At 45.3% G+C, this 19,270-nt stretch overlaps 2 protein-coding genes across 2 annotated transcripts in view; one reads left to right on the top strand and one right to left on the bottom strand.

Annotated features, from left to right (window-relative positions):
• Nucleotides 1–2,069: 2,069 nt before the first annotated feature.
• The window catches only part of LOC306789263 (chloride channel protein 2-like), a 36,402-nt gene continuing 19,201 nt past the window's right edge, over nucleotides 2,070–19,270 (top strand). Inside the window, exons 1-2 of the mRNA XM_079285122.1 lie at nucleotides 2,070–2,114; nucleotides 18,453–18,621. Coding sequence (XP_079141248.1) covers nucleotides 18,453–18,621 — 169 coding nt within the window. The 5' untranslated portion in view covers nucleotides 2,070–2,114. The remainder of the gene's footprint in view (nucleotides 2,115–18,452; nucleotides 18,622–19,270) is intronic.
• On the bottom strand, nucleotides 15,844–18,040 carry LOC306789270 (zona pellucida sperm-binding protein 4-like; the record flags this gene model as incomplete). Its single annotated transcript, XM_079285131.1, has 8 exons — nucleotides 15,844–15,948; nucleotides 16,240–16,315; nucleotides 16,406–16,553; nucleotides 16,642–16,834; nucleotides 16,917–17,074; nucleotides 17,175–17,272; nucleotides 17,463–17,650; nucleotides 17,764–18,040. The coding sequence occupies 8 exons, from the start codon at nucleotides 18,038–18,040 to the stop codon at nucleotides 15,857–15,859; spliced, it is 1,230 nt and encodes a 409-aa protein (XP_079141257.1). The 3' UTR covers nucleotides 15,844–15,856.

The following is a 19,270-nucleotide window of genomic DNA, read 5'->3' as shown; positions in this document are numbered from 1 at the left end:
CGTGTGAGTGGCGAGGAAGACAGACTGAGCCTGGTTAGCTTTGATTTGGTGGTTTACAGGTCAAAAGGCAAACCAGACAATAACGTTTCACAAATTCGGCTTTTTCAAAGCATTTCCTTGTCTACATTGATGTGCATACGGGAGCGTCTCTACTTTGAATAACAGATATTTAAATCTTTTGACCAATCACCAAAATCAGTGCTTGTGCGCTTGTTTGCATGCAGTTTGTCACCGTGCCCGCTGCGTACACTCAGCTGAAGGTGAGAATTAGCAGGTAGTTGTTGATGTTTTTCTTCAGTCTCTGCAGCAGCGAAGCGGCACATCCTGGCTGGCTTGGGGCCTTCAAAACATTCACACCTTCGAGAAGAAGCCTCAAGGATGCAACTATGTCTCCTCTCTTCTCCTGGTGCTGCGGTAACCCACACACACACACACACACACACACACACAATCACCCCCAGCAGAAACAGAAATGTTGGGAAAATGTATCTGTGACAATCATATCCTGCAGCGCACTCTCTAACCCACGACATTCATAGCCCTCCTGGCGCCCTTATTACACACAAACTCTATGAGGTTGGTCTCAGCATCCCAGACCTCCGAGGCTACCATGCAGAGCAGCAGGAGTCCTGGACGAACACGTAAACACACGCTGAAGCGGAGGCGCCACAAACCAGCTTGTTCCGCTCATAACAAGTGCACTCAATTCTCACAGGTCAAACTTTTTAGGCTCACTACTCACTGCTTAAAGCCATGCCCTGCTCGGCCGCTCCCAAGGAATCGACATTTGTTCCATTCAGAAATGTGCCAGGTGGAAAATGCCCCCGTGTCCACTGCAGAGGAGCTGTGTGTCCTTTTTTGTCTTCTCGCCACTTGATTTCCCACCTTTCTCATTCAGTAGTGGGAAGTGCGCGTGTTATCTAGCCGGAGAGCAGGATGCGCTCCAACTTCCCTGCTGCGCAGCATAACAAAATGTTGCAGACCCAAAATGGCATTTCATTATTAATGAGCTGCACTATTTTGCTTCTCATTGGGCCACAGTTGACTTTCGGAGTGTTGAGCAGACAGCATACTAGCTGAGTAAAAAGGTTAATGATTTATTATTGTGAAAGACTCCATTTACACAGCTGACATTGAATCCCGTCACTACTGCCCGAGGCTATTTGCTTTTTTTGTCAGGGTTTGCTCCAACCAATAGCGGTAGCAGCTTGGGTTCATATGATTCACAAAATGAGTGTCCGGGGTAAACCCCATCATGGCCTGGACATTGACTGAGACCCTGTCCTACTCTATTTACGCCGAGCCGTTTATGTGTGCCATGATTAAGACGCATGCATCTATTAGAGCCAAAGAGTGCGTCTTGTGACATACAAGAAGGGAGAGAGGGGGAGAGAAAGAGAGAGAGAGAGAGAGAGAGAGAGAGAGAGCATGAACACTAAACACATGCTTTCTACCTCTGCAGTCAATCCCGACCGCCGTTAATTGAGACGAATGTGCGCCGCTGCTCCGCAGATAATGACCGGTGCGCGTGGATTTCTGCACACAAAGACAAAACTGCGGGCGATGGCACCGACGGTACCCGCATTGCATCACGGACACGACACCCGGTACCCCGCTGTCTCCCTCCCACCTCAGCTGGTGCCGACCAGGAGACTGTATAGCATCTTGTCATAGAGTTTTGCCTCGCAAATCCCATGCAGCCGCACTCTCCAACGACCGGCTGTTGTCGCTCCCGGTCTCCAAAGCCAACCAGCAGCTGCCCGCTCCGCATGTGCGCTTCTGCTCTGGAGGCGCAAAAGCGGTAATTACGCGCCGTGTTGACAACTTTTGCGCGGGCGCTGTAGGGATTGCAACGGGCCAGTTTCTGGTATCTACTGAGATTTTTTTTCCTCGGCGGAGTGAAGTGTAATTTTCCCCGGGAGTCATCCGCTGCGCGATCACATCATCGACTGAGTGTGCGCTGCAACCTGTAGCTGTGTGCCCCGTTATATCAGTCATTGTTTCCGCCAAGGCGCAATGGAGGGACACAGCTGACGGTTTCGAATCCGTGGCCCGAGGAGGAGAGAAGAAGAAGAAGAAAAAAAAGAGGAGGCAAGCAGACTCGGGGGGAAACCGTAAGTATGCTGCGTACTGACAATATGCATCAATCTCCAAAGTGTCTGATCTGAGCTTGTCTCCCGAACTTTGCCCACATCTGGCTCAAGGGCAAATGGTAATTGGAGATCTGATTGGGAAACGGTGAATTTGCTGGTGTTCTGGTGTAATTCTGTGATCATTTGCGGCGGGTTAAGTGTTTTCTGTCAGCCGAAGCGAAAAGGAATGACCGCAACTGGTCATGTAACACAAAACAGGAGCACAGGTGGTTGCACATCATTGCGCAATGACTCAAGGTCCTTGTAACACTGTGGATGTATCGCAGTCAAATAGATGTGTGAGAAGATGGACACATTCATGCCGATAGTATGTCAGATTAAATAAGATTGATGCTTTCATGTCCGTCATAAGAAATAATGAAAATAAAGACAGTCTGAGATTATTCCTCTGATTTCCATGACTTTAAGACATATATTTCCCTACAGTGACACACAAATCACAACACTTAACTAAACAAAACCGTAAATGCTTCATACTATTTTTTAATGAGGGCTGCAAATGGATTCATTTCTCATCATGTGGTCATTGAGCTCTACTCTGAACTGTCACTGTCACAGGGGACATGTTGTTTTTCCTCTTGTATTTTGGAACCGAACCTCCATTAAGTGGTGGGTGGTTTGTATTTCTAAAGAGTCCTGTGGAGATGGAAAGATGTGGGTCAGTGTGCTGGTGCTCGGGGCTGCAGAGCACCCAGTTCCTCTGCTGCCGGGGCCCCGGTACCCCTGCCTGTCTGTGGCTGCCAGCTCCCTGATAAAATGAAGTCGCTGACACTCTTTACCCTCAGTTAAAAGGGAGAGGGGGGGATGATGTGAGGACATGCTAGGTGTGTATAAACCCGGAGTGCATAAGATGTGTGAAGAGGGGAGTGCTTTTGGGTGAAATCACTCTGCGGTCTCGGAGGCCCTGGTTCTGGTGCTGGTGGTCCAGCGCTTTGAACTGGTTGCCCTGCCAACAGCCAATCAGCTGCAGTCTTGTGCCCGTTTTATCTGTCAGCCAGTCAGAGGCATGGACTCCCAGAGGAGTTAAGTCGTTTAACCTGTAAAGGATCAGAGAGTTTGACATTCAAATGCACACTGGCCCGTGACAAGGTAAATTGTAAAACGCAATGAATTCATTAGCTGCTATTTTGGTGGTACAACTTTAAAACAATGCTGGTGGCTATGGTAATCATTATTTCTTTGGACCTGATAAAGTTCTGAACTGCTGAGAATTTGAATTTCCTGTCGTCCCAGACCGACTGAGGGCTTACATGATGGATGTTTGGCATCCCGAGGAAGCAGCAGTGAATCCTTGGAACAGGTTATCTTTCAGGTGCGAGTCTCTTTTGGCACCGCATCTTTCAGCGCGATAGATTTCCCTGCCAGTGAGTATAGCACCTCTGAAAAGCCTTTAGTGAAAGCCCAGAGATAGGAGCTCACAGCATTGTAATACATGTGTCATCTGAGGAAAGGAAGCGATCTGAGACTGTAACAACACGTAAGTGCCCCTTACGGAGACATTTGGCAGCCAATAGTAGAAGACTGGTTCTCCTAAATACACGTGAATATGAGGCAATGCATATATTACAACATTGCATTGGTTCTACCCGTCTTTGAGCTCGAGGGATGAACACCATCTCCCACATGATATTCCGTCATTTGGTGTTTTGATGATGTCAAAAATCTTTCATAGGGGTTCAGTTGTGTCGATGCCATATTCTCATTCATTGACCCTGAATGGGGCCAATGTTCCCTCTAAGCTGCGCGCTTGAGCAATCGCGCACTGCTCGCACATTCTCAGCGCACAAGAAAATCTATGCAGCGCATAAAATAAAATTCAACATAAACGTATTAATTAATATCTAATATTAGTCCTAATCTTATCTAATCAATTAAACCAATAATAATAATAATAATTTTGTTTTCTGTACTATTTTGCAACGTAACTCAGTGAGTGACAGGTGTCCAGCCAATGATACGATTCGGTTCACTTACGCTACGCAGCCAATCATAGCATTGACACTATTGCCCTGCCCATTCGCCCCGTGCAGGTTAGCTAGCTAACAACAGTGCGGCGGAGTTACGAGACGCAAATGCTAACCCCTTATCATGGCGAAACGAACGGGCAGCGACACATCCACTCACCAAGCCATTGGAAAAAAGAAATGTGGTTCTTTTAAGATGGAATGGCTGTCGGAGTATGTTCAAATAGAAGAACAAGCGGTGAAACTGGGTGAGATTTTTTCTTTTTCGAGGGGGAAGGGTCTACTCTGCAAAACATGCAGCGAAGCTAAAGTAGCAAATGAGTTTTCCGAGGGAAAAATGTGGACTGAATGGAAGTTGGACTACCTCAAGCGTCACATTCAGCAGAAAAAAATAAAAAATAAAATCAAAACAGCATCCAGAAATCGTCTTGAAGTGGCACATTTGGACCAGCTGATGCGCATAAAGTCAAAGCAAGAAGCAGACGAAGCCATCAACCTGGACAAAGTGTACAACCATTGGAGAAGTGAGAAGGACAGACGTGAAAAATAAGGTAAAATTTAAGTCAGATTTGTGCATATTCTCGTGACATTTATTAAGATTTTTTACTTATGGATATTAATCATTAAATTATGTTACTACTAGATCATTTATGGGTAGTAGAAATGATAATAAAAAACTGAGTAATTACATATTTTACAGACAGAGTTACAGGAATTTACACTGTATCACAAGCTACAGCACACGTCATTGTGCAAAATGTGAATGTTTTAATGTGAACAAAATGTTATGTCTGAAAGGTGTATATGTATCATTTCTTCCAGAACAGGACCCTCACACAGGCCACAACAGGACCTCACACAGGCCAAAGCAGGACTCTTCCCATGGCCAAGCAAGACTCTCACATAAAACATACTACACATCTCATGAACAACAAGATTTTTGTCTTTTTCCTTTAAAGTTTGTCAAATCACTTATATTAAAAGTAAACTAGTGAAAATTGCTGCTGTAATTTGATTCTTTTAATAAGCCATGTAACTTGCTATGATCCAAGGTTTTGAACAGGTGTGATACTGGTGTGTGGCCACAGCGTGCACATCTGATGTTGCTCACAGTGGTCCTCAGTGTGCTCAGGGAGCTTGTGTGTATGCCCAGACACATGAAAAATTAGAGGGAACATTGAATGGGGCTATTGCTAAAAGGGACCACTCACATCAGGTTTTCACTTTAATTTGTTGTCGCATGTGTCACATCCAGGTGAGTTGCATGTTTTCTGTGCGTGTGAGAGAAAGTAAACTGCAAGCCAGTGGAAGTCTTTACATTTTTGCCACATTGGTATTGTTCTTCGCGCTATCAATCTTTCTGTGATCTCATATATTGTCCCCAGACAGCTTAAAAAAAAGAAACAAAAACAAAAAGATAAGAGAGTTGCTGATATTCCAGTTCAGATTGTATCAACGCGAGGGCTTATTAAAGGACCATTCCACTGCTTTTTAAACATGACATTAGGTCATTTTTCATGAATCGTCATCAGAGTTAATTTGAGTTGGGCTGTGAAACTTCAAGCCTGTGGGAGGGTGTAATAAATACATTGAGTTGCATTATGGGAAATCGTTTTTGGGGCTTGCCCATTCAGGAACTATAAGTCAGGACATCTTCTATTCTTCTTGTGCTTCTGCTGCATTGACTTTGACCATGCAGTCTTTATTTAACGTGTCTTTTGTGAGAACCCATCTTTACAAATCTTAGAAAATGATAAACTCATTGTACAAAACACTGGATTCACTTCACTTGGAACTATATGTTACATGACAGTGAGACACGTGAAAAACGGCATTGGCTACTGTAAATCACAAATGGGCGATCAGCCACCGTCTTTTATTTACTTACTAAAGGGCTGTTGTAAAGATGCATTTACGACAGGACGGAGCCGTAAAACTGCCTGACAACAAGGTAATCAAAGTAATTCACATGAAACCATTAAAAGCATAAAGGCAAAAGTAAAGGAGATTTAAAACATACATTGAAACATTAAAACACAAAATAGCGTGGGACTCCTACCCCGCCTCGGGACTCTAACCCGGCCTCTCTGAGGTCTTAATCGATGTCTCCCTGAGACATTACGCTGTACGCAATCAACCATACACTGCCGCAATTCTGCAACTACTCGCACACAAACCACGTCTGGAAAAGATCTCTGCCGATCTGCGTTTTATAGTGTACGCTTTGCACAAACTCGGTCCCGAAGGAAATGCCGATATATTGTGCAGTTCTTTTATTTAGCGTGGGACTCCAACCCCGCCTCGGGACTCTAACCCGGCCTCTCTGAGGTCTTAATTCAAAGTGCTTCACATAAAACCATTAAAAGCATCAAAACATAAGGCAAAAGAAAAGGAGATTTAACAGCAATTAAGAACAGTGTAAGAAATAAAATGCAGTAGTAAAATGCAGAAATGCAGGAAATTGATTAATATATTAATTGAATGTGGTTCAATTAAAGGCAGCAGCAAACAGAAAGGTCTTCAATCTTGATTTAAATGAGCTGAGGGTCTCAGCAGACCTGCAGCTTTCTGGGACTTTGTTCCAGATATGTGGAGCAGAAAAACTGAACGCTGCTTCTCCATGTTTAGTTCTGACTCTGGGAACAGAAAGTAGACCGGTCCCACACGACCTGAGGGGTCGGGATGGTTCATAAGGTAGCAGCAGATCAGAGATGTATTTTGGCCCTAAACCATTCAGTGCTTTATAAACCAACAACAGGATTTTAAAGTCAATTCTTTGTTGGACAGGAAGCCAGTGCAAAGACCTCAGAACTGGAGTGATGTGGTCCACCCTCCTGGTCTTAGTGAGGACTCGAGCTGCAGCGTTCTGAATCAGCTGCAGCTTTCTGACCGACTTTTTACAGAGACCTGTAAACACACCGTTACAGTAGTCCAGTCTGCTGAAGATAAATGCGTGGACAAGTTTTTCCAAATCCTGTTGAGACATAAGTCCTCTAATCCTTGATATATTCTTCAGGTGATAGTAAGCCTCACCCTTATGAATTACTCATCGCACTTGAAGCAGATGACTCAAATCGGGAGCAATGCGCAGTTTGTGAGATACCACGCCAGAATAAATAACAGCAACACGTCCTATACACATCCTCATTTGTCCAAATAGGCTATTCATTACACCGGAACCTGCACGCGCCTCTGCACAAAAAAAAACCCCCAAAAAACATCACATCATTCATCTAGTAACTCCAGAGAGACCGTGGGAACGGTGCAGTGGAGGAGGGAGGCGGTGTTTTGCAGTCAAACCGCACGAGCGCTGCTGCGAGTCGGCAGCCGGCGATATACTCTCATCTTGCACACACACACACACACACACACACACACACACACACACACACACACACACACACACACACACACACACACGCGCGAGCACATCGCATCGCGGCGGCGCTGTGCATAGCGCAGGACGCCTCATGAGAAGAGACCTGTTACACGCTGCACATGTGACGGCCCGGTCCTCCTCCGCAGATTATTGTGTGCAGCTTTTTATTTTTATTTCTATGGAATATTCCCTTGTTGGCTGATTGTACTGCCTTTTTTTTGCCCTGCTCTCCCTCAAGTGGCTGCAGTGCTCTCCCTTCAGGTACCTCGATCCACAGGTGTTGCACCACTCTCAGCCTCTGCCTGCCTTAATTCATTCTTATCAGATTAATTGAAGAACTGCATGCATGGCTATCTGTGATTACTTTATGTGTGGCCTAATGGGTCATTATTAAGATGTTAATATCCAATATAAGATTAGAGCCTCGCTCGAGCTCTAATGTATTTCACTCACGTCCTCTGTCTCCCTGATATCTCCCCTATTTCTCCCGCAGACCTGGTCCCTCCCCGTGCCCCCTCATGTATTCCTCTGTCGTCCTTTCTACTTTCTACTTTCTACTTTCTACAAAAAGTGCTTCTATATATGAATTGCTTCATGCACCAGTTTTACCCGCTCATGTGTGGACAGTGAAACCCTGGAGCACTGAATATACTGAAACTGAATATAGATGCGCAGGGACATCTATATTCAGATGAAAGGGAGAGACAGACCAGTGGATTAAAGTGATTCTGTGACTGGTTTGTATCTGTCTTCCTTTCCTCGCTTCTTTTTTGTGTCCACTTATTTTCACATGTGCATCTGTCGGTCAGTCGGTCTTCGTGCAGAGGTGTTGGGCCCAAGTGGTACAGAGGTGCTTTTTTTTCTGCTCTTTTGTCTGTGGGAAGATCGATGCCGTGCTGTGTGTCTCAGTGCAGAGATCGATAGTAATGTAAGATGGCAGTCAGAGTCTCTGAGGATTGGAACGTGCCATCTGCCCCCCTCCCGCTCCGTTGACCGTAGCACTCGGATCGATGGCTGAATCACTCATATGCAGTAATTAACCCGAAAATAGATGCATGCATGTTTCTGCACATGCAAGCGTTTGTGCAGCTTGTGTCCCGATACTTTCTCTGTACAAAGTGACAGCGCTATTTATCAAATACCTTTCCTCTGGTTAAACAAAGCACCTGTGTTTACCTGTTAGAAAACTGAATGACATGCACAGATAGATATTAACCAAACACTAAAATCAGATAAGTGACGGCTCACAGAGTTTATTTGCCTGTGTAGCTGCAGTCTTAAATTGGATTATAATGTTGACAAAAGGATCCTCTGCTTTATTGTTTGCCATCAGCAAGATTCAGAGGATTTTCAGTCATGCGGTTGCTTGAATCGTTTGGCAGCAACAGAAGCACTGGTGCTGCACAGCAGGACTAAGCAGATAGAGACAATTTGAGATCTGTCTGATAACTTCTCCACGAGGACGCGGCACAGAAATGTCATCTCCTCGTTCGCAGCTACTGCACAAAAAAATTGCCAATTCCCTCAAGTAGTTCTACATTTCTGGCAATAGTCTTTTTATAGAATCAGCAGCTGATTGACTGTTTAACGTGTTGAAGACAATTGAACAAAAAATAACCGTTTCATGCCTGCTGGAGCTTTACAATCACTGAGCTTTGCTCTGACAGTCAATTAAGATAATATGTGGCATCATAAACTCATCATATAAATGAGCTGAACGGCTGGATTTCATTACATTGCAAATGGCCATGATTACATTTCCCTTTGTGCGAAATCAACCCCGAAAGCAAACAGTGACTTGATATGTAACTAATATCCATTCATATATTCTGCAGCAGCACTTGATGCTGTATTTCCGGCCACTGCACCAAACGGATTTCTTGGATATTTCTTAGAAAGCATCCCCCACTAACCTCTCTGAACTCATGACCCAAAGAGAATAGTGAAACTAGAGAATAAACAAGCTATTTATAACCATCAAGATATTTGTAAAAAAATGAACAAAAAAAGGCAGCAAGCTGTTATTTTCCTGTGCGGAGTTCCAGTAGAGACCCTTTGAGCAGTTGGAAAGCGACCAGGGTCTGGTGCATGGGTCACTGGCTTCTACAACTGCTGTCAAGTGCTGTGCATGCTGTGACAGCAGCGCCTGTCTGCCTCCCCGGCGTCCCGTGGGATGGAGCAGGTAAAGTGGACAAGACGCGGATCAGAGACTGAAAAGGAAAGAGACAGGCAGGGTGTGGTGACTTGGTGTCAAAGTGTTGCAGCCTTCTGAATTATCTGAATTATCTGAATTATTTTCAGAAGTGTGGGAGGGTCTGCGTGTGTGCGGGCATGTGTTTGCTCTCATCAAAAACGTGGGCAAGTTTGCTCCATAGGTCTTGTGTGTGTGTGTGTGTGTGTGTGTGTGTAGGCGGGTACGCACTGTGTACCTGCCTACACACAGACGTGCTTGTGTGGTAAATCTCTGTCGGAGCAGATGTTAGAGACGGCATGTTCATGTCCTTCCTGCAGGGGGAGGCTTGAGGATTTGGCTGCCGCAGGGATCAAAGTCATGATCCACCTGAAGAGGAAAAGCATCCACCCAATACCTCCTCTCACTCCCCCCACCACCACCACCACCACCACCCTACCCCGCCTCCCCACAGGGCACTGCAGCACCGCGGAAGCACAAAGCCTGCCGGCCTTTCTGAATGTACGCGTGTGTGTGTGTGTGTGTTCAGTTTCTGAGCAACCTGCTGCACTGACTGATAAGACACTTCTCACTGAGAAGAGCCACTTCTCACCCTACCGTACCTCTTGTCCATTTGTCTGGGGTTGATGAATATTTAAAGCAACGGGGCCGGGAAAAAAAAGAAAAAAAAGAAAAAAAAGAATGCAAAAATGTCCATATAGTGGCTCAGGAGAAGAGAACTTATCTTACTTCACTGAACTCGTCAATTTTATATTCACCAGCTACAAAAACATGTGGATGGATACAACACAGTGTTGAGACTGCACATACTTGTATATTTGCATACTTGCTAGTTTGCACTGTGCAGCATGCGGACACAGATTGTCTCCTTAACAGCAGTGAGCAAGCAGTCGTCTCCACACAAAACTGGACTGTGAGATCTGTTGCCTCCCACCTCTCTTTTGTATTGTTTGGTGTAATGTGCCACAGACCGGTTGGGTTGGTAAATACGAGCAGCAAGCTGTTTGCGGTTTACTTCCATCGCTTTTGAGGATTTCTGTGTTTTGTAATTGAACAGCGTCACCGTACAGCTCGTGGCCATTTGGTGCAGCTGAGAAGCTTTATGAAGGACACTTTGAATAGAACTGAAATAGAAATTCATACACGTCTCTGTTGTATCTCCGCATCTCTCGCTCTCTCCGTCTGTCACACACACACACACACACACACACACACAAACACAAAAGCGCTGTCTCTCCAAGGGGTTCTAGTTCCTCATAGTCAGCATTCTGTCCGTTGCTCACACACAAAAGCTGGCTTGAGTCCATTTCAGCTCCTGTCACTTGCGAATAGTGCCGTCCCCTGCAGGCCACTGAACAAGCCACAGCAGAGACTGCAGACAGAAAAAAACAATCCATCTCAATTCATTTGACTGATAAAATAGACCCAGCTCATTGTACTGTAATGTACTGTACTGTAGAGGCTGTACTCACGAACCGAAGCGCTATTACTGCCAAGATACAATACATTATACTCTGTTATTTAAAAAAACTCACAGGGTGTAGGGCCTAATCATTTGAAATAAACAAAAGTGGAAGAAGAGATCCCTGACTTGAATTAAAAGTGTGGAGGTATTTATAAGAAATAAGCGTGTTATATATTGTCCTATTATTACTGAATATTAGTATTTGGGATGCATATAAGCAGCCTTTTAATGCTGCAGTTGGTCGATGTGGAAATCATTTGAACTACTTGATACACAGTCGGTTAGTTTATTCTATAACAATGCATCATATTTAGTTCAATTACCGTATGTTTTGGATGTAAAAAGTAACTAGTTATATCTGACTGAAAGGACTTCAACTATTGCTTATTCTTGATTCAAATAAGATCAAATTTTGCTACAAGATGGCAGTAGTGAAAAATACTCATCGCAACTTACCCGGAGCTTCAAATTGCTGGAATCCAAAGACATTTAGTCTTCTATCCTATAAGACAAATACAAGCTGAAAATCCTTCCAGTATTCTAACGATTGATCAACGATGAAGATAGGTGCAGATTCATTTTCTGTTGATCGACTACTTGATTAATTGCTTACATGGTTCAGATATTCTGTCAAATAAATGTGACGGAATGAAAAGTTTATGCCTTGTTCTGGAATGAGGACAATATATGCAGCGTCTCCGCTAACCGCAGAGTTGGCGGCTTTGATGTCGACATGACCTTGAGCAAGGCGCTGTTGAATCCAGTTTCTCCTGATGGAAGGAAGCGGCTGCCATCGCTACGTGCACAGCAGCATAAAATGGAAACAACGATGTCACTCAAAATTGCACTTGAGCAGTTTAAATTCCAGTACTTAAAGTGTAAATGTTGCCATTTTCTATACATGGTGTTTGCATGGTTTATCTTCACAAAGGCAGACTTTCAAGTGTGTTTATTTCCCCGTTCTGACTCCCGGTGAGGCTCATTTGAAACCTGTTGCAAACGTAATCTTCGTGGATCCGTGTCATGACGTCCGTAAAGCAAGCAGCTCCTCCCTTCAAGTCTGTTTCTGACAAGACGTCAGCAGCTCCATCCTTCAGTCTCACTGACATCACCCTCTCCCAACCGCCCTCCCCCATCCTTCTTTGTGCTGCCTCCCACTTGATCAGAGTGTGTGTTGGTGTATTTATTTATTTTTACTGGGTGCACAGGGTTTGCTCGACAGCATCAAGGTTTTTCATGTTTATTTGACTGTGTGTGTTTGCGTGTATGTGTGTGTGTGTGTGTGTGTGTGTGAGAGCACTGACTCATAGGTAACTATTCTGAAAGCAGCCCAGCTACCTATATTAATGTAAACGTAGACTGCGGGATGAGTCAAACATGTCACTTCCCCCTCTAATTAAATTTTCAACGTTGTCCTTGGAGGCTTGATGACTCAGATTAGCCCGAGTGCTTTAGTCCTCCTGTTGTTCCCCTGGTCTCATCAATACACACTCAGCACACGCTTAGTGTAATTGTGTTGTTTAGTTAGAGTTTAAGTGTGTGACACATCTTCCTCTCTGTAGAGAGGGGCCCGCTTCACCACAAAACAGAAGAGATTAAAGTCTTATGAATATTTATTCGTTAAAAAAGGCAACAAGGACGAGAGTTTTAGATGTTCTTCGTGAAGAGTGTCAACTATTTGTCCTTGCTGTCTCCTTACAATTAATAAATGATCCTACAGTGCCTTCTTGGGAGTAGCTGAACAATAACAAACTTTGTTTTAATTTTTTTTAATCTCATCTGTCGTGCGAGGCTTGCACACGGTCCGACTGAGAAAGGCGGCAAAGTGAGTGATGTGGCAGTAAAGTGGGGGGTCTGACGCAGTGGACAGTGGGCGGACTAGTGGTGCGGTTTTGCTGGAAGGCTCTCATCGGGTAGGTAGGTGAACTTGTGCAGTAAGTAGTGCTGTAGATGATGAGGGTGCTGCCATTGTTCTGTACGTATAGAAGTGTGTGTGCAACACAGCCAGTCCGATACCGGATGCGATATCTCAGGAACGCCTGGAGGGAAATTCATCACGTCCCACACAAACGTCCACCTGGACTCAAGTATGAACTGATTAGAATTTGGCAGTCACCGTTACCCCACGAAACACGTTTTGGGCCGTAATTCATGTGGTAATTATGACAATTTCCCCACGAATGTCTGAAAGGATAAAATGATGAAGTGATGACATTTTGGATGTAAGCTGCTACTTGACTGGTCGGCCCGAGGCAACGAAACCTTGAGGGAGCAATTCTAGTTCTGTGAGATATTTGATGGCATACGTGGGCTCTGTTGACCAAATTCACGATATTAATGCATATTTTTGTTTTATCTCAGCAGAGATGGTCATCGCCTCGTATTCTCAAAAATATCTGGACTGAACAAAAGCTGCACCTCTGAGTGGTAAAGGTTCTGCAAAAGAGTCACAGGCTGCAGTGTCCCACCAGATAAAAAGTCAGTACTTTCCTCCACAGGTAGCTGGGTCGAAATAGTTCATTTTACTTTTTCCTCATTTGTTTCCAGGCGGCAACTATGAGAATTGCAGGTGACTCATTCACATTCATAGCTGCTGTTCCTCTACTTCACTCAGACTTCCTCTCCTTTTTGACCAAATGGTATCTTGTCCAATTGAATTAGTTAGATGCATGCAAGTTGGATTATCTTTCATCTTTTTTTTTTACACTAGTTTATTTGTGAAACTATTTTGCGCCGAACTGGAACTCTTCTCTCTGTCGGCATTTTGGTCTCTGACAAACCAGTCAATAGCAACCTGTGGGAGGCCGGAGTTGAGCCGGTGTAGAGCGCTGTGATGCGGGAGGTAAACTGACTAATGTCGATGCAGAAGTTGATCATGTGGGAGGTGAACTGGTTACAGATAACAGCCTATTTAACCCACATGGTGCTATCCCAGGGGGCCGTGCTCCAGATGGCCAGTGATTGCTTTCACACAGGCCAAAGGAAGAATCACTAACAGGCCCCGTTTATACTCCCAGTGGGTGTTTGTCTAGTGTTGGGTTTGTGTGCCTCTATGCTGCGTGGAAATGAGTTTGCCAACACACAAGATTCACGAAGCAAAATTTTTATGTCCTCGTGTAGTGATAAAATAAAATGGACCCGATAAGCAGGAACACCTGTGACTTTCTTCCATGCATCATTGGTCAAGATCTTTAGAAGTTGACCGATGCAGGCCATTTCATTTAGGAAACAGCCATGTTGGTTCTGTTTTGGCAAAGAACCGTCTTCGTTTTTGGTTTTTCAGATTCTGTGTAGATACCTTTTTCCAACTGTGTGCAAAATGTTTTTTCTGTGTCAAAAATAAAACCACAGCACTGGTTTAGTTCTGGCTGGGGGCCTTTGTTGAATGCTCTTTCACTTTCTTTCTGCATCTCAACTGTTACTCCAGCAAAGGGAAAAAGCAAAACAGTTACTTGAAATTACAAATTGACGTTGCACATTTGAATGCCTTATACTGAGTTTTAGAATTTACACCAAACTGATGTGAAGGTTGAGTCCCTCAAAGCTGGAATACTAAGTCTCACTTTGTTTCATTGCAGCTTAAAACACCTCAATCACGCTAAAGAAATGCAGACAGAAGGCTTATTTATAATTCTTCAAAAGACTATCTGGATTTTTAAATACGATAGTGTTGAAGAGCCCAGTTTTGCCTGAACAGTTAGTTTCCACCGACTAATTTGCTTAATTCTAGTATTTAGCATGCAAACCACACCGACTACACTGAATCCACCAGTGTGCTTTTAATTGACAGCATTTTTTTTTAATCAGTGGCAAAACTAATTTAAATTTCACGCCACTGACATGTATATGCATGTCCACACAGCAGCAGTTAAGGGTTTGTCAGCTGGCACCCATTCCCCTATGGTTCTCACAGACACACGAGGCCGTGCCGTCTGATGAACAGCTACGATTTGGCGTCGCTGCTTCCCGGCAGGCTGGCGGTTACAGCGGATAGAGATGAGCGCCACCGACAGCGCGGCCGTTCCCACTGCTAGTCAGTCAGCAGCTATACCGACGCTCAGCTTTCCCTCTGCACCGGCATGAGAGCAGAAAGAGAGTCTGGAGGAGTCGTGATGCCCATCTCAATGAGGGGGGGGGGGGGGGGGGGGGGGTTGAGTGGGACAAGGGAGGTGGTGCGCAGGGCAGTGGAGGAGAGATGTTGCTGCATACAGGGAACCCTAGAGGGCCTGTTACGAAAAAATAATGAGGGGGGGCAAGCAGGAGACTAGCAGTGAGCCTGAAAGAGTTGTGATGCTCATCTTAATGTGGCATGCTACAGAGATCGGTGCGTGACAAGGTAAAGAGAGTTACCTCATGCTGTAACACCGGGTTTAGTTTAAGTGCAACATTTCCCCAACACCTCTCAGCGTCAACCACTTTTACATCCAATTTCTCATCACAGCTAATCACGCTCTCTGTATTATAGAGTCACATTTGAGTTATATTTAAACTTCCAGTTCATGAAACCTTGTGATTGCTCAGCACAAATCAAGAGGGGTTGCATTACATGCTCATCTGTACCGCCTCTGAACAAAAGCTACCTCAGCAAAAAAAGAGAAAGTATAGTGAGTGACCTTCAATGAACAGGCTCAGACCAAATTGTAAGCGTGATCTTTTATTAGAAGCCAGCAAGTGGAATCATTGCTTAGATGTGGCATTTGTAGCTTATGTCCTCTGCTTAGTCAGGATCACCTCTCCGCTTGAGACCAGAGCTCTCCGATTTGAGGGAACTTTCCTCCCGGCAGCTACAGCTCTTCCTGCAAGAGAAGGATGGAAAGTGCCGCAGTCAATAGATGCGTCAAGGTGACAAATAATTGGTCAAGCCAAAACATATTTTTTCAACCCCCCCACAATTTACGAGTCATAGAGTTTAACTGTCGTCCAGGATCGTGGCGCCAATGATTTATTTGGCAGCCTGTCATGGTTTAATGGAGCTTATAGCAAGAACACTGAATTGCAACACATTGATTAAGTAACTCTGGATTGTCAAACAATCTAAAAAATAAAAATAAAAAAAAAACACACAATTTGTTAGTCGAGCTACCCACGTTGACGGTGGCATGACTGTTCACACGCGTATGTGCTGCTGGGATAACACACTTCCACGGAACAATGGATGAACACCTGGAAGAGTTGGAACGTTTCAAATGTGGTCACGGAATTCAGATAACACTTTAAAAAAAAAAGTCATCATCAGGCCATGAATTACTGTACCGTGTCTCTCTGAGGGGAAAAGTCACTTTGATCCACAAATGTGAACATTTTAACGATAAAACGCTTGTGGTGCGTTGGGTAACTTAGCCCAGAGGAGCCATCCACAGGCACCATGGTGGTCAGGTAACGGTCATCCTGGTTGGGACACCTGGAGCCAACAAGAGCTCATGTTGAACCCAGAATTTAAAAACAGAAATGTACACAATCATTTTAGGAAAGCCTATTTTCATATATACCCATCAATCAGAAGATCCCACTGTGGCATGCTTTCAGGATTGGGGCTGGAGGTGGCCCAGCAGTGCTCCAGGTTCAGGAAGATGTTTGGGTCAGAGCGCTCCAGGATGTTCACCTCTACGTAGACTGGTTCCCTCAGCACTTTGGTGATTGGGTAGTCTGCTTGATCGTAGAAGGAGCTGTACACTGACTTTTCTGCAAGCAAGACACATCAGTTTTAGTATGGAAAAAAATTCTGCAATAGCAAACATCGTTATAAGAGTGTCCTGCCGCTCACCCTCCACACAGCCCTTTGTGAGACACTGTCCGTTGCCCAGTCTGAGCTGCACTCTGAGGGGTCCAGCAGCAGCGACGGGCACAGGCGGAGGAACACCGGTCACATCCATGACAAGAGCCTCCACTCCTGCGTCGGAATACCGACACTGAAACAATAACCTGTTTGGGGGGGGGGGGGGGGAGAGAAGCAGAGGACCTTTACCTCTCAGGAACCCTCAGAACCACAAAACAAAAGGATATCCATTTTGTACAAACTCACTCAAAATGGCTGTCCCTGGTGATAGATCCTCTGGGTCCAACTCCCACTTCATATGAGGAAGACATGTGGTTCTCGTACACCACGTAACTCTCTTCATCCTGCAAAAGACAAAACATGGCAGACATGTGGTTTCAAGCAGATTTCTCATTTTAAACTGAATCTCTGGGTTTTGGGCATGTTGGGCCAGGGGGGAAAAAAGAGACTATTTTAGATTGGGGAAAGGTATTTAGTGCCAGACTTCCACCATGTTGAACTTATCACACAGTAGCTAAAGCATGGACCAACTACCTTGAACGTCGTGCCACATCCAGTCACAGGGAACTGAAAGATGGCAAAAGCGGAGGTGAAGTCTACAGGGGTGCAGGGGGGATCGTTCATCTCCAGCAGGCTGACTGACTCCACATCTATTTTGGGCACAGTGGCATCTCGACCCACAACCACCACAAACTGGCCATCCCTGGTACACTGCACAGTCACTAGATGAGGGGGAAAACGACAGACACACGGGTGAATTTCTTAGTTGCAGCAGATATTTCACGCTCACCATTTCTTTGAGAGGCACTAGAACACCAGCAGAGTGCACAGTTACCCGCGTTCCCGTAGTAGCAATGGCTTCCATCAAAACAGCAGTTTAAGTTCTCGCAGAGCTCGGCGGTGGTGTCCGGAGTCCCACACTGGATCTTGTCTCCCTGCTCAACCTGGCACTTCTCCAAGAGAGCTGCAGCTGGAGGGACGTTGGGCTGTTGCTGAGTAGGAAGAGGAGCTTGGTGTTCCTGCAGAGGCGTTGACCAGTAATTCTGGGCAGTAGCATCGCAAGCCAAAAGAGCAACCACCGCCACACTGAACAGGCACATGAAAAGCTCCATTGCTGTATCAGTAACTATACACTGCTCCAAAGCTGCAATATGATCACCTACAGCGCTGACGCAGACTTTATACCTGATCATCATGTGTTGTTCGCTGAGAACTCCGCCTCTCATCGTTAGGAGTCAACTGTGTGGCAGCCGTGCAGAGTTAATCAGCTGGGAGCTGACAGGTGAAGCTTATTGTCTGAGAAGACGTCATTACACTACTGTTGTTTTTTTTTGGGGGGGGGGGGGGGGGCTGTGAGTTGCAGGCAGTGATTTTTCTGACACCTGTATACTCTGAATTTGAATATTAGTGTGTTTAAACAAGATGACCATCTTCCCCTTGACCCAACACTGTATTTCTTTCACTGCCTCCCACTTGAGCCGACCGTATAAAAGATGTCTTTTTTTCTGTCTTTCACGCACGCAGATGTACGGGCGGTACACCCAGGAGCTGGGTGTGTATGCCAAGGAGGAAGCGGCCCGCCTACGGGACGGAGGAGCGCGGGACGCCGGAGGACTGCGGAGGAGCACCAGTGTTCGCAGTCGTGCTGCAGAGCTGCTGAACTACGAGAAGGACCCCTGTGCAAAGTGCCATTGTAAGTGGCGAATCGCACGACGAGCCCCCGAATCTTTCAGAGTGTGATCGCAGGGACAAAGTGTGCAGGGGGCTGCAGTGCTCATGTTGCGAACTTCAGACCACATCAGTGTTCAATGCACACAAACAAAGTGGATCTGATGTGTGTGTGTGTGTGTGAGATTGTAGCTCTCCAGCATGTGTGAAAGTTGTGTGAAAACATTGACTTCTTAAAGCACAGCAGGGTGACTACCTGACACAAGGGAGCAGGAGAGGATGTGAACACTATTAAACGTGACCGGTCTGAGCAATGACCTTCAGCCAAGGAGGGCTGTCTCAATGTCAGACAAAGACAGCCCCCTCTGCTGGCTGTGTGTGTGTGTGTGTGTGTGTGTGTGTGTGTGTGTGTGTGTGTGTGTGTGTGTGTGTGTGTGTGTGTGTGTGTGTATTGTTGTTTGTGTAAGCAGAACTCTGATCTGAACTGTCAGATTATTTTATGTCTCGTCTTCCCAGATGACTGCAGATCAGGGAGTGGCACCAGAAGAGAGCTCCACTTCAGACTGATGTACTCCACGATATAAAGGAGTGACAGATCCTCACTTGGGTGTCTTCGATGTACTTTATTTAACCTTCATTGCAAGTCACGAGAGCAGCCAATGCATTTCTTTCAG

This window comes from Melanostigma gelatinosum (genome assembly GCF_949748355.1).
Source record: "Melanostigma gelatinosum genome assembly, chromosome: 15".
NCBI lineage: Eukaryota > Metazoa > Chordata > Actinopteri > Perciformes > Zoarcidae > Melanostigma > Melanostigma gelatinosum.
This window is presented reverse-complemented; position numbering and strand designations above follow the sequence as displayed.